The sequence below is a fragment of the Crinia signifera genome, chromosome 1 (genome assembly GCF_055691185.1).
Source record: "Crinia signifera chromosome 1, ASM5569118v1, whole genome shotgun sequence".
NCBI classification, from domain to species: domain Eukaryota; kingdom Metazoa; phylum Chordata; class Amphibia; order Anura; family Myobatrachidae; genus Crinia; species Crinia signifera.
The window spans coordinates 156,000,292-156,016,767 of record NC_139217.1 but is presented as its reverse complement, the minus strand read 5'-3'; the positions used below and the strand labels follow the sequence as shown (position 1 = coordinate 156,016,767).

General features: G+C 49.0%; 1 protein-coding gene across 2 annotated transcripts in view; it reads right to left on the bottom strand.

The window, feature by feature from the left end:
• The window catches only part of TNKS (tankyrase), a 210,897-nt gene extending 204,576 nt beyond the window's left edge, over positions 1-6,321 (bottom strand). For both annotated transcript variants that reach the window (XM_083174989.1, XM_083174993.1), the window contains exon 1: positions 5,576-6,321. In XM_083174989.1, coding sequence (XP_083031115.1) covers positions 5,576-6,143 — 568 coding nt within the window. In that variant the 5' untranslated portion in view covers positions 6,144-6,321. The remainder of the gene's footprint in view (positions 1-5,575) is intronic.
• Between the last annotated feature and the right edge of the window lie 10,155 nt (positions 6,322-16,476).

The window sequence follows — 16,476 nt, the reverse complement described above, 5'->3', positions numbered from 1 at the left end:
ACCTCCCTCCTCCCGCAGCACCCGGGGACAGCTCCCCCTCTCTCCCCCCTGTTACTTTATTTTTGAAGATCTTATTAAAAGTTACGTTTTAATTACTACCATTTAACACAATAAGAGTGTGCCCAAAAGCCTTTTCTGTCTCCAGTTTGCGTCTTTGCGAACAAACCACTTTTTTTCAGAATTACTGAATCTTGGGCGCACCACCAATCAACGACTACTATAAATATTCACTAAGTAGCCTGTAGCCTTCATATTGGTTCCTTACAATTATCTTTATCAAATTTTTGCTGTCGGTGCGGATCCTACCACACTTTCTAAGTTTGTAAAACTACAAGTCACAGCATGCCTAGCCACAGATTTGCTATCAGGGAATGCTAAAACTGTGGTAATGCATGATGGGGCTTGTAGTTTCACAACAGCCACACATTGCCCATGCCTGCACTAGACTAAATGTCATTCAATCCAGTGGCTCGGGAGACCATATTGTCTAGTGCAGGGTTCGCCAACCCGTCGCTCGCGAGCGACGGGTAGCTCGCCGGGACCTTTCCAGTAGCTCGGGGCTGTTTAAGTGACCTCCTGCCGCGTAGCGGTACCTTGCTTGACGGCAGGAGGTCAGAAAGTGTTTTAATGCTGCGTCCTCCTGACGTCCCCAGCGCACTTTCTTCATCCTCACTTGGCGGCAAGAGGTCTCTGAATGTGACTTCATGCCGCGTCCTCCTGACGTCCCCAGCGCACGTTCTCATCGACGCCACGGCCACAGCCTCTGCTCAGCGTGATTGATGTCTGCTCCGGTCCTGCGCCACAGCCTCTGCTCAGACTTACATGAGGTAAAAAAAAAATGAAAACTGTGTGCGCACAGTGTGTGGGGCATATGTATAATGGAGCATCACAGTGGGGCATATGTATACTGGAGCATCACAGTGGGGCACATGTATACTGGAGCATCACAGTGGGGCACATGTATAATGGAGCATCACAGTGGGGCATATGTATACTGGAGCATCACAGTGGGGCACATGTATACTGGAGCATCACAGTGGGGCATATGTATAATGGAGCATCACAGTGGGGCATATGTATACTGGAGCATCACAGTGGGGCACATGTATACTGGAGCATCACAGTGGGGCACATGTATAATGGAGCATCACAGTGGGGCACATGTATAATGGAGCATCACAGTGGGGCACATGTATAATGGAGCATCACAGTGGGGCACATGTATACTGGAGCATCACAGTGGGGCACATGTATAATGGAGCATCACAGTGGGGCACATGTATAATGGAGCATCACAGTGGGGCACATGTATAATGGAGCATCACAGTGGGGCACATGTATAATGGAGCATCACAGTGGGGCACATGTATAATGGAGCATCACAGTGGGGCATATGTATAATGGAGCATCACAGTGGGGCACATGTATAATGGAGCATCACAGTGGGGCACATGTATAATGGAGCATCACAGTGGGGCACATGTATAATGGAGCATCACAGTGGGGCATATGTATACTGGAGCATCACAGTGGGGCATATGTATACTGGAGCATCACAGTGGGGCATATGTATACTGGAGCATCACAGTGGGGCACATGTATAATGGAGCATCACAGTGGGGCATATGTATACTGGAGCATCACAGTGGGGCATATGTATAATGGAGCATCACAGTGGGGCATATGTATTATGGAGCATCACAGTGGGGCACATGTATAATGGAGCATCACAGTGGGGCATATGTATTATGGAGCATCACAGTGGGGCATATGTATAACGGAGCATCACAGTGGGAAATATGTATAATGGAGCATCACAGTGGGGCATATGTATTATGGAGCATCACAGTGGGGCATATGTATACTGGAGCATCACAGTGGGAAATATGTATAATGGAGCATCACAGTGGGGAATATGTATAATGGAGCATCACAGTGGGGCATATGTATAATGGAGCATCACAGTGGGGCATATGTATAATGGAGCATCACAGTGGGGCATATGTATAATGGAGCATCACAGTGGGGCATATGTATAATGGAGCATCACGATGTGGGGCATATGTATAATGGGCATCACGGTGTGCGGCATATGTATAATGGGCATCACGATGTGGGGCATATGTATAATGGACATCATGTGTGTGGCATATGTTAAATTCAGCGTCACGCTGTGGGATGTTTGCATAATGGAGCGTCACGTTGTGGGGCATATGTACTGTATAATGGGCATATGTATAATGGGCATCATGTGTGTGGCATATGTATAATGGAGCATCACAGTGCGGGGCATATGTATAATGGGCATCACAGTATGCGGCATAGGTATAATGGGCATCAAAGACTGCACTATTGGGGTCATGTGTATCTGGCACTGTACTATTGGGGACATATGTGTATCACATCTCCATTTTCCATGGCCGCACCACATGTGGCTACAGCTCTTAGAGAGCTGACCATGCCCTCAAAAAATGGGGGATGTAGCCTCGCAGGAGTTCCACGGTAGTAGGTGAACCCTCTAATTTTGGGCGCGTGCCTTCGGCACGCGCAGATGTCTCCTCTGCCTCGTGTTGGGAGGTATGTTTGTGACATATTGGACATTGCAGTGTGTGGCATAAGGTGTCAGGGGCATTACGGTGTGTGGCATAATGTGTAAAGGGCATTTTTTGGGATATTATGCAGGTTTTAAATTTTTTTTAAATTTAGTAGCTCTTCGGGCGGTTTATTTTGTCGCGAGTAGCTCCCACCCCGAAAAAGGTTGGAGACCACTGGTCTAGTGTATACCAACTATGTTGCTGATGATGCACACCATCAAGACATCCTCCATTGGCCCTACATGCAGGGCAGGCAGAAGACATTGCTTGTGACAGTGCTTCAGAAGGTGAGTAGCTATGGACTAATTAAGGAAACTGGAAACTTCAAATAGCTTAACTAGTTATTGGGGTGGAGGGTGTCAGTAGTTCTCATTGTTCATACAATAAATATGGTTGTGCAAATAGTTTTGTGGTAAAAATTGTAGTCTACACTATGGTGAAAAAACTCTATAGCATGGTTGTCAATCTGGAACTTATAAGCTCCTATTTATTTAGTTTATGTAGCGCAGCAGATTCTGTTGCGCTTTACAAACGATGACAACACTAGGGTGGGTGCAGCCCTATGAAACTTCTGTAAATGGGAGCTAGAAATCTGTGCAAAAGAGAGATGCAGATCTTGTGCAGAGAGGAGAGAGCGAGTTGGGAGATATTTTGAGATAAGTGAGGAGATATAGGATGGTGTGGTTTGGTTAATAGCTTTATACTGTATTTGAGTAGAAGTGTTTTGTATTGAACACAGTAGAATTTGGGCAACCAATGGAGGGTCTGGCGGAGCGGATCAGCAGATGATGAACATCTGTCTGGGAAGATCATCCTTGCTGCAGCGTGCAAAATAGATTGCAGTGGCGAGAGTCTGTTCTCGGGGAGACCAATGAGGAAACTATTGCAATAATCAATGTGGGATATAGTGAGTGCATGGATTAGCCTTTTAGCGGTGTCGTGTGCAAGACAGGGTTGTATCTTGGATATGTGTTTTTAGATGCATGTAACATGATTTTGAGACAGACTGAATGTGGGGATTGAAGGACAGTCAGTCAAGGGTGACCCCTAGGAAACTAGCTTGAGGGGTAGGGTAGATTATTGCGTTGATATCAGGATTGTAACTGTTCCTTTTTGGTGAGAATATAATTAATTCATTTTTGGAAATGTTAAGTTTGAGGTGGTGAGAAGACATCCAAGATGAGATGGCAGAGAGGCATTCAGAGACACGGGCCAAAACCAATGGTAACAACTCCTATGGATCGTCTCATGCATTTCCCAGTGTAAAACATTAATTTTGTACAGTCTAATGTTCTTGCGAAGATCTTTTTTCGCAGGGCATCGCACCCTGCCCATATTAAAGACTCCTAAATACGCCCTGCCAGCTGCTGAGCTCTATGCTTACAGCGGCTGTCAGTTCTTCCAGGGGCCCCCAGTGTTACCCTCCCCTATGCAATACTATGCAGTCAGTGCGGAGGAACTGCCAGTAGCCTCCTTACTGACAGCCCGGAGGAGGGAGACGCCCGGGGAGCTACGCGGTGCAGATGCCCAGCCAACCCAGACACAGGACAGTGAGTGGCAGATACCGCCACCTATGCCAGCCAGAGAGGTTTGAGAGGAGATGGAGGTAAGGAGCGGAGCGGGGAAATGCAGGAACAGGAGCTTGGAGAGGGAGTTGAGGAATTACAGGCTAGAGCCCGGAAGGGGAGTCTGCTGTCAGTGCTGGAACTAATGGAAACAAAGATGCACATTGGATGGTGGAGGGTAATGTCAACACAAAGGGTCCGATTCAGATTTTGTATGAAATGGCACAGCTGTAAGAAACGGTGTGTGGTATAATATTGGTACAATGTGTGGTATAATGTGGTACAGCATCTGTAATATAATAATATTACAGATGCTGTAAGATGGACATCGGGGGGCGCCGTGCTAGGAAACAAGTACCGAATGAACACTATGTGACGTATCGTAGGCATTACAGTGTACATTTTTTACATGCACTGTGCTTATTTTTAAAATGTTTAAAATATTTTTAACATTTTTTTTTAAACGCCGAGTGCCAATAGGTTGTGCTAAATATGCCCCTCTGACAGTGCAGCACCCCACTTTTTTTAATTGCGAAGAGCCCTACCTGGCTACTTCCTGATGCCACCCGGCTGGAAAAATATTCTGGAGAGCACACACACACACAGTAACAAAAAAATCCAGATACACACTGGAACAGTTCCAACATACCTGTCAGCTCATATCACCAGTACACACTTGAGTGATGTTAATGAAGGTCAGAAGGATTAATATGAGCAATGTTGCTAGGTGTGATGTATATCAAACCTAGCACCACTGCAAGGGACCAGGGGAGTGTGTATACACACGGAGTGATACGAAGGTCCAAACCATAAGGGCTCTTTCACACGCTCTGGCTCCTGCCGGGTGGTGAAACCCTGCACGGCCAAGAAGCCGTGGCTCACACAGTAGTTAATAATGGACACGATTGTGTCCATTCACACGGGACGGCCACGGCCCGGCCGCCTGGTTGCAGCCGGATCCCACCCCTGGAAAGGACGTGTGCCAGGCTGTGGCCATTCCCCACCATTCTAAACTTCTGCGTGAGGCATGGCTTCTTGGCCGTGCGAGGTTTCGCCGCTCGGCATATCGCCCAGCAGGTACCCAGCTTGAAGAGGAGTACATATTGGACGATGTGTGTACACAGGGACATTGTGCAAAGAAAGTACACACACAATTGCTGATGCCAACCACAATGGGCAAGGCAGGGAACATGTCCCTCACTAGTCATTGTGCATACACATTGGACGACATTTAGATTTTGTTGTTCTGACCTGTCAAAATCCGGAGTCGTTTAAAATGTCATCCAGAGGGAAGTGCATAGGGTGACCAGCACACCAACAGCATCCCCATCACTATACTGCCTATAGACAGAATATAGCACAGGCCACACAGTACTGGGAGGACACATGACAACACCACACAGGGACGTCTCTGACCTGCAGCGAAGTGTAGCGGGGTAGATTTCCTGCCTGCCATGTCCTTAGCGTTGACATTTCCTGGTTCCAAAAGCCTCCTCACCCGGGACACGTCCCCGTTCCTGCATGCCTCGAACAACTCCCGAAAAGCTCCGCTGACAGCACTTAATGGTCCCCCGGGGCCTATGCCGCCGCCTCCTACTGTCCCGGTATCTGGGCTCTCAACCGGACTGCCACCGGAGGAGATGCTGTTACTGGAGGACGAGGAGCTGCTGCTGGAACTGGGCGCCGGTGCTGGGGGCAGAGAGGACGAGTTGGGAGACAGCAGAGCAGCGGCTTCCCCGGGCGGAGGGGAGAGGGGCCTGGGCATGAACGCTGGGAGAGGAGCCGCTTCCCCCTCCGGCTGAGAGTCCGGGCCGTGGCGCTGGCAAGCTGGTGGCATGTCCGGGCTGCGGGGAGGGGAATCCAGCGGGAGCGGCGGGGAGGCCGGGGTTGCAGGCGGAGGGGAGGAGGATGGGGCTGGCGGCTGCTGCTGTCCGGCTGCTCCGGACACTTGTTGCTGGGAGCGCCTGGAGGAAGTGGCCGCCATGTCCCGGCTTTCCTGGCCGGGGCTCCGTTGCCTAGTAGTGAGATACGCGGTGCGATACGATCAGGGTACACGCTCCGCCCCCTCCGGGCCAGTCCGTGCGGCCTGCAACAACACCGGACGCGGGCACGGCGAATGACGTCCCAATGAGGGCGGGGCCAGGCGCGGAATAAACAAAAAAATTATCCCAGTACAGTTCCAGTAAGAGAGTAGGCGGGTGGAACAGCGAGGTGGGAGGAGTCATATGTGACATTTCGCGTTCTGATTCGGTGGGAATATGTATAGGTGGGGCATACTGAGCAGAACCGTTTTTTTTTTGTATAACTCTTTATTGACATTTTGCCGATTAACAGCGGCACGTGACGGGGCGGTCTGTGTGAGGCGGCAGCAGCCTGGTCCTTGATTGATGTCAAGTGTTTCTTTCTGTTGTGATTATTAAGCAGCTTCCATTAATGTTACTGTATAGAATCCAAACCTCCCAACATACATGACAATCTCCAGGAGGGATACTGGCCTAGATGTATGAAGCAGTGAAAGGGAGGAGAAATGATAAAGTGCTTAATATTTAAGGGTTGCCATTTAAACTGGAATGAGGAGGCAAGAGAATTCTTCAAATTGTGGAGAATATGTAGAGAGAAAACTTCTGATTTGCTGGCCATATTCATTAATAACTTCATAAAAACCCCTAACCTCCTTATTTCAGTTAGCAAATACGACAACATTTAAAATCTGTTATATTTACTACAATCTTTTACCTTCAACCATATATAAACTTTGGAGTAGTTTATGGTTATCATGGCTTCGCAACCCTCTAGGGCACGGGTGTCAAACACAAGGCCCGCGGGCCAAATCCGGCCCGCCAGACCTCGTCATGTTGCCCGCGCAGCCGCCGCCGCCACCCACCCCCGCCTGGCGCTGATTACATTACTGCGGGAAGCCATCACAGTGTGAGTGTCACATCACATTCAGTGACACTCACATGACGACTCGAGACTGAGAGACATACCTAACAACGTGAGGAAGCCGGGTGACACAGTCACTCCGCCGCGGCGCTCGCTGGGAGGAGGAGGGAGGCAGGACAGTGGACACAGACTTGTTAGTGTCACTGTGTGATGTGCCCAACTCCTCCCCGGCTCCTCCTGCGGGCAGCGGCTACGGCGCTGCCATGTGTGACACACGCCCGCCTGACAGCAGTGCCAGTGACACCGTGACGTGCATGCTGCTGCGGCTGCCTGTCGGACTTGGACGCCGGCCGGCGGTAAGCTGCCTCCTGCCTGTGGTGCCGCGCTGTGGGGTGGGCACAGTTGTGTTGTCTCTTGTTGTCCAGACCAGTCTGTCCAGTCCAGAGTCCGTGGCCGGGCAGGCAGAGAGCCAGGCCAGCAGCACACAGCCGCAGCCTGAGCCCACAAATCTGCAGTGCGGCTGCCTGTGTCCAGGGTCATTATCATTATCTGTCCCACTGTCACCACCAGTCCAGAACTCTAGCGAGAGTCCTGCAAACCCAGAGGCCCAGGTCACCTGCTGGGCGGTCTGACGTCACGTCACTGTGCCCTGTCCCAGGCCCCCAGCCAATATCCCTGCTAGTTATTACTTACATTATTACAAAAAACAGTAATAATTGAATGCAGTGACAATAATTTATGATAATAAAGAGTGGAAACATAGTCCTACAGATACAACCGGCCCTTTGAGGGTGACCAAACTGCTGATGCGGCCCCCGATAATTTGAGTTTGACACCCTTGCCCTAGGGTTACCACCTTTTGGTTGATTCCCGGACAGTGGCCCTCCCCTTGACACACCCACAGCCCACCCACTGACCTGCCCCTTGACCCACCTTTTTAAAGTTTTTTCTTTACTTTTGCCTCAATTCTATTCTTGTTTTTGCACACCATAATGCCCCTTACATGTTAAGCCACACACCATAATGCCCATTACTCATTATGCCACACACCACAATGCCCATTACTCATTATGCCACACACCGCAATGCCCCTTACATGTTACGCCACACACTATGATGTTCATTACATGTTACGTCACACATTGTGAGGCCCATTACACGTTATGCCAGGGCTAGACAAATGTAGGAGCCAGGTTGACAGTGTTGGAACCAGACAAAATAAATAAAAACAGGGACAGAGCGCACCGAAGGCGTGCGGCAAAAATTTCCACCATAAAGCCTATTACGTCATACACCCATTACATATTATACCACATACCATAATTACATCACACATTACGCCACACACTGTGATGCCCATTACACGTTATGCCATGGTTAGACAAATGTTTTTTAAAATCTAGGAGCCAGGATGACAGTGTAGGAGCATACCCTCCAACAATTCCAAATACAAAATCGGTACAGGCCAGGGGGTGTGGCCATTTGTAAAGGGGGAGTGGTCCATGAGCCCCGGCTTCTGTGTCCTCCCACCACCTGGTCCCCGCTCACCTCAATTCCCTTGACTCGGCGCCCAGGTCATGTTGAGCTGGTGCGCAGGGTCAGGGCTCCAATCCGCCCGTCCAGCCCGGAGAGGGCATGCAGGTCCCGGCTGCAAGAGGGGAGAGGGCGCTCAGAGTGGGGAGCAGCTCTCACACGCCGCCCCCCACAGTGGGGTATTCTGGCAGTGTCATGGTGGCGCACGTGTCCTGGAGACAGTTTCTGGCTGCTGTGTGGAGTAGAAATCCCGGGGTGAGCGTGGCAGCCTCTCCCAGACATGGGGAAGATGCACGCCGGGTGTCCATCAACCTGGGTCTCTCGTTAAGCAGGGGGAGGCAGTCCTGCCCATGTTGCACCACTGTGCACCCTGGGAGATGTAGTCCTGCCCAGCTGCTCCCCCACACTCCCTGGGGAGCAGTGAACTACAGCTCCCAGAGTCCTTCAGCGAGGGATTTAAAAAAAATCGGTACAATCGGTACAGTTAGATTTAGCTGGTACAGACTGTTAAAAAATGGTACGGTACCGGCTAAATCGGTACAGTTGGAGGGTATGTAGGAGCCAGACTAAATAAATAAAAACAGGGACAGTGCGTGCCGAAGGCTATTACGTCACACACCCATTACATATCATACCACATACCATAATGCCCATTACATTACACACTACACACCATGATGCCCATTACAAGTTTACACAACACATGATGTCGTTTACATATTGTACCACACACCCTAATAGCTACTACATGTTAAGCCATATAAGTGCCGCTTACCTACATGTTAATAGCCAGGGCCTTCATGTTCGGTGCCATGGGGGATTACATGCTCGTAGAGCATTCGTAGTGAATGAATCAGTGGTCTGAGGAAGGCTGAGCTCGCCATGAGCTGCCTGGCTGCAGTCCAGACCAGTCCTCTCCTCCAGTGGGACCGCAGCCTGGGCCTGTACTAGTAGTACCGGTAGCTGGGTTTGAGTGCTGCGCCACCCAGGCAGGTGAGAGTGGATGGCAAAAAGACACACAGGTGCAGTCAGGACTGTGGGTGCAGGTCGGGAACAGGGCATCCGGCTGGGCACCAACAGTCGGTCCGTCTGACCGTCACCAGTGGTGCAACTATCGTCATGCAGCGAGCACCACAGGAGGAGCCGGAGGGGGGGCACAAGACACACTGCCCCTCCTCCTGACAGTGTGTCAGACTGTAACTCACGGTCTATATCAATAGTATAAGGACCCACATTCCAATGCTAATATGCTCATATGGATAGATGTTAAAATGTAGAGATGGACTGATGATGCCTTATAACTAGCTATATGTAAAGCGACTAGGTGGTGCAGTAGTATCATAACGCAATGTACAATAGTGTGCCTGCAAAAGCAAATTTTATTAATGTGGTTAGATAACAAAGGGCCTTATTCTGGTCGGTGCGTACATTTTCGAATACTTTCGGATGGTGTTTTTTAGTCGTCTGCGCATGCGTGGGGAACGCTATGCGCATGTGCCACGCATGGTCTCCGTACTTGTACTCACTAATACCGTACAGAAATGTGCACCGCAATCACTCATGAAATATGGGCGTATTATGGGCGTCATTCGGAACTACACAGGGGCGTACTTTCAAAGTGGGCTAAACTGGGCGGAAACATGGGCGGACACGAGGGAGTGCACTCATTTTGGTAGGCGTGCATTCGGACAGCACACCGAATGCAAGCGAACAAAAAGCCAAGAAATATGCGGTGTCCATAAGCAAGTATTGCTTTGCGGACACCACTCGTTCATGCGCTAGGCAATCGAAACGCCTAATCACTAAAACCAATGTCAGCTGAACACAATACAATCCACTCCTTTACTCATTACTCTTTAATTACACGCTTGTCAGTGCTTCAATTGGAACCATTGCAGCTTAAATGGACCATTATTAAACACACACATATATGCTGCACTTTTCACACACTTTTACACTGCAAATAATGGACACAACTTAATATTAATAATAGAAATACATATGTCACTTCTACATGTATCAATTAAATCACACATTTGGTGGAAAAAAAAGAAACATTTATTACCAGAACTTATAAAATAAACTGGAAATCGTAACAAATTAAAAGGTACCATGGCAGGAATAAAATTAAATAATATATAATAAAGACATGATTTTTTGACATACATAGCCACAGCAGAATCATTAGGAACACATCAGGTGGCTTCACAACAAAAGTATAGCACCAACACTTCAAGTACAGCAGACAGTAATGGTAGCCGAAAGAGGGCAACAGGGGAACCAAACATGACATTCGAAACGAGGGCAAATGTGGGTACCCTCTGCACGGAATTGGACACAGGAAGCTGACACACACAGCTCAATGAAAGATTTGGGAAGACATAAGGGTGGAGATTAATGCGGACACAAGTTCATCTGCGGGCACGTTTGCCCCTGGCAGGCTCCATGCCACGTGCAGCAGCTCTTCGGCCACGGCCACGTTCAGATGATGGCCCAGGTGGAGCAGATGCTGGTGAGGGGGGGGATGGTGTTCCCCCTCTGGCAGCAGGGAGTGCTGATGGTGGGAATGCACCAGAAACGAATGACAATAGGACCCTATTGCTGGCAACTAGCTCCACCATAAGCTCATTATGGTGGAGGAGGAGGTCATTTTGCCGCAGGGCTTGATCAGCCAGCACCTGCAATGGATTGCTGGGTGGCAGCCATAGCCTGCAGGCTCCCAGTGATAGTCTGCTGGCTGCTGACCAAACCCTGCAAGACCTCCTCGGTCCTACGCACCCGCTCTGATGCCGACTCTCCCTGCTGCTGAATATGGGAAAGCACCTGCACCCACCTGCCAAATTCAGCCTCGGCCGGTGGCTGCTGCTGCTGCACGGGCCTGGTACTGGTGGCAGGTGGCACAGACTCCTCAACCTCAAGAGATTCTGGCCCAAGCGGTGGGGATGCTGGTGAAAGAGAACATTACAATTACAACACATTCCATGCAAAATTAGGACCAGCTACTTATGGCATGGCAAATAATTACCTTCAAGAAAAGAAGCCATGACTTCCGCTGGGGCCTCGCTGTCCATGGTGCTCACCCCCCGGACCTCCTCGACTGCAATGCAGCACTCTGCCATCTCCTCCAGGGGGGTGAGCTTCAGCTTTGATGGCATGGGGCCAGCCCCAGAGGTGTGGCTGTGTTCCCACCGCTGGGTCAATTTCTTCTTGAGGTTGGTTTTGAAGTCGTGCCACCTGCAATCAAAGTTTACATATTAATACATGTCACTCCTCATGTTTGCTGTAGCACCCATTGCAATCTGCAACAGATTACAACATGTGCTTCATGACACCAAACTTACATTATATTAAATTCGAAAACCAACCCTTAGAAGATACACTCACACTCACCCTACAATAACTATCAATTTAATGACATGGCAAACATGTCTGTACCTCCAAGCAACGTGACCGGCCATTGACCAACTCCATCTAACATCTAATGTAAACATTACTGGTCTTGTAGTGCTCAAATGTAACACACATGAACTTGCCTCTTCTTAACGTGCTCCGCCTCACGAACTTGTGGAGCCACCGCATTAATCTCCGCCGTTATGTCCTCCCAGATCTTCCATCTCCTTGTGTGTGTCAACCTGTCCTGTGGACACTCGATCCAATCCCGTGCGCGGGGTACCAGGATGGCAAGCTCCTGCACTTCGAATGCCATGTTTCTGCTGCTTGGTTCCTCTGTTGCCCTATTTTGGCCACTGGCACCGCCACGGCCACTGCCACGGCCACCTGTCGCTGTACTCGAAGTACTGGCCAGGCTACTCTGTTGGGAAGCCACCTGTTGTGTTCCCAATGATTCTGCTGAGGCTGAAGATGGGCCAGCTGCCGATTGGCCTGATGTAGATGGCCCATCTGGCTTCTGTTCTCCCAATGGCTGCTCTGGGTTGAGGGGGACATAGCTGGTGCTGGAGTCCATGTGGCCAAACAGGTCCTGCAACACCTGGTCTTCCTCAGATTCTGAGCCAGCCATGTTTGCAAAAACATTGCAGTTTTCTAACACACCTTTATGTCCCATCTTCCTTACCTCTTCCCTACAGGGATTTTGCAGATGTCTTTTCCAAGAAGGACGCAGATACCTTGCCTCCTCATCATCCATTTGACTGCACCATAGACTTAATTGGAGAGGCTCCCCTTCCCAGGGGGCGTTTATATGCCCTCTCTGTGCCTAAAACCCAAGCCATGGATCAGTATATCCAAGAAAACCTTGCTAAGGGCTTCATTCGTCCTTTAAAGTCTCCCGTGGGGGCAGGATTCTGTTTTGTAGAGAACCCTTCATCCCTGCATAGATTACAGGGCACTGAATAAAATTACCATCAAGAATTCTTATCCACTTCCACTTATTTCTGTTCTCTTTGATCAAGTTCAAGAAGCTGTGGTCTTCTCAAAGATTGACCTGAGGGGAGCATACAACTTGATTAGAATCTGGGAAGGAGATGATTGGAAAACTGCTTTTAATACACACAGGTCAATACGAATAATTGGTAATGCTATTTGGGTTATCCAAAGCCCCAGCAGTTTTTCAGGACCTGATCAATGAAGTCCTTCATCCTTTCCTAGGGTGCTTTGCAGTCGTCTATCTGGATGATATACTGATTTCTTCCAGGAGTCTGATTGAACATCGACAGCATCTCAGAATGGTCCTTCAAAAACTCAGTGAAAACGGGCTCTTTGCCAAATTAGAGACGTGTGAATTTGAAGTGGATCAGGTTTCATTCCTGGGCTATGTTATTTCCCCGAGAGGTTTTTTTATGGAACCCAATAAAGTTCAGGCCATCCTATCCTGGGCCCATCCTACCACTTGAAGATTCCTGGGTTTTTCTAATTATTACAGGAGATTTATTTGCTCTTTTTCGGACATTGTGGCACCATTGGTAGAATTGACCCGGAAGGGGGCAGATCCTCAACATTAATCTTCACAGGCTATTGGGGCATTTGAGCAGCTGAAGAAGGCCTTCTGCTCAGCGCCCGTGTTACGCCATCCCAATCCTGAAATCCCTTTCTTTGTAGAAGTGGATGCTTCTGACATTGGTGCCGGGGCAGTGCTTTCGCAAAAGGTCTCGTCTGACGACAAGATGCAACCCTGGGCTTACTTCTCCCGCAAGTTTTCTTCTGCAGAAAAGAACTATGATGTGGGTAATTGTGAACTCCTAGCTATTAAATGGGCATTTGAAGTTTGGCACCATTGGCTAGAAGGAGCAAAACATGTGGTCACGGTAATTACTGATCACAAGAATTTGGCTTATATTGAGTCAGCCAAACGATGCAATCCGAGACAAGGCCGGTGGGCACTATTCTTCACCAGCTTTAATTTTGTCATTACGTTCAGACCAAAGCCTAAAAATGTCAAAGCAGGCACTCTCTCCCGCAGCTTTCAGTCGGTTCAGGATATTCAGCTCAAGGAAATACCTATTGTTCTGTCTTCCATTATTGTGGCAGGACTAACACCAAGTTCTGGCCTCCCAATCATTGGCACCTAGGGAGACTCCTCAAGGCCGTCTCTTTATTCTGGAAGGCAGTTCTCAAAGACTTTCACTCCAGCAGGGTGTCTGGTCATGCTGGGGTCACTAAGACACTTGAGCTATTGTCCAGAGCAGTGTGGTGGCCCACTATGAGGCAAGATGTCTCTCAGTTTGTAGCAGCTTGTGTGTCACATACCTAGTTATTTCTGCATGTTTGTTCAGCATGTTCTCTCCAGTTGCTGCTTTCTCAGGATATTACAGCCTCCACTTCTGCTGCCATACACTCAATGAATGTCTGTGTGCTGATAATTGCACACCTGTGAACTCTAGCTAGCCCAGAGTCTCCTGATCAGCCATTAACTCCTTGGTTCCCTGTTTGGTGAAGCCCATGCTAGCTCTCCTCTTGTGCACTGATTGTCCCATTCAGAGTCCATTTCTGCTATTGCAGTTGCTGCCTGGCTATTCATCCAATCGGTGCAAGGCAAGGGGTTTAAATATTCAGCTCCTGGACTAAGAGGTTGCTCTCAGCAAAGTCGCTACCACGTCCTGATACCAGGTACTCCACAGTTTCCTGTCCTGCACCCAGCTATTGTGTGCTACATCTCTGCTGTGAAGCTTCCAGTAATCCTGCCAATCAGCTGTATCCTGACCCTCATCAGTTGCTACACTGCAATCTTCCAACTCTGGTCCAGTCTCTGGTTATTCTCCTGTCAGCTCTACAGTGCTTACAGTTCACCAACTCTGGTCCAGCTATATCTTGATCCCAGCAGCTGTCAGCCAATCTTCAGTCATCCAACCATCCAACCATCCAATCTTCAGTCATCCAACCATCCAATCATCCAATCTTCAGTCATCCAACCATCCAATCTTCAGTCATCCAACCATCCAATTCTCAATCATCCAATCATCCAATCTTCAGGTATCCTTCTTTTTCTTTAAACTCAAATCCTGAACATTACCTTGTCCTCTCCGAATTTCCTGCACGTATTCTTGTTTATTTTGCAAAGGACTGCCATCTTGTTTATTTTGCAAAGGACTGCCATCTTTTTGCTATTTATCAGAGACTTGCATCTATTTATTATTTTGTCCACTCAAAGAATTATTGAACCTGGTTATTTTATCCGTTGTATGAGTTCATTCAATAAACCTGTTCGTGTTAACCCATCTCCTGCTGGTCACGCCTCTCTTCCTGAGATCCGCACAACACCATCAAATCCATCATCTGACCACTCCAGTCACGACTGATTCCACACACCCATCTCGTGACAGTTTGCTGAGAGCCCATGGACTTGGTCAGTGACCAGAGTGTGAGAAGTGTGGGTTGTCTAGATCCTGGTGCCAGCATGGAGAGACAGATTGATCTTCAGTTCTTACTCACAAAGTTCTGGCAAGACTTATCTGGTTGTTCTTGTAAGCTGCAGCAATCCTTGCCAGCTAATGAATCCTCACGTGTCACATCTGTTTCTGCAGCCGCATGTCATTTGGCCTCATCATCTCTACCTCCTGACTACCTGGCTACTCCAAGGGAGGATAATGAGACTTCTGTGAATAGCAGGCCTGTCATAAGTCCGTTGCATTCCCATCAGGAATTTGGTTCTGCTTGGACCTTTAAAGAGCCAAAATCAGAGACATTAAAGGTTTTCCACCAGTTACTGAATCAACTACAGGAATTACCGTCTAAAAATTTTTCTGTAGTCTCCACCTTGTTGGACAGTTCTTTGGTACCCCTTTCCAGTGGAACTGTGCTCAAAGGACCTTCCACTACACTTCCAAGTACTCCTGAGAAATCCTCTCATAAGCCTTTTAAGGACATACCACAAAGCAGACCACGAGCCCAGCTGTCTGAGGAGGAACGTCAACGGCGCAGGCAGCTAGACCTGTGCTTCTATTGTGGTGGTTCAGATCATTTCATAGGAGATTGTTCCCTCCGTCTGCCCAGAAATGGGGAGATTCCTCCCGTTACAGCTCAGAGAGAAAACCGAGTTAATACTTGGGGCCCTAGAACAAAGATCATCTTGGCCAAACACGGTTTTACTGCTGTCCACAGAGCTCCTGGGAAGGTTCCTGTATCCATTACTGGAAGTGGTGTCTCAGGATTTTCTGCCCAAAAGCATGTGTCTGTCTTATCAACCTCAGGAGGGTTGTCCAATACCGCAGCCCCAGCAGGGGTATCTTGTGCTAAAGATTCAGAACGAGTATCCCGTCTCCAGCCCCAAGAGGGGGTTCAGCCTTTTCAGCCCCAGAGGGGAGTTCAGCATCTCCAGTCTCAAGAAGGGGTCTGCTGTATCCAGCCCCAGAAGGGGGTCCAGAGTCTCCAGCCCCAGGAGGGGGCTCTCAGTCTCCAGCCCCAGGAGGGGGCTCTCAGTCTCCAGCCCCAGGAGGGGGCTCTCAGTC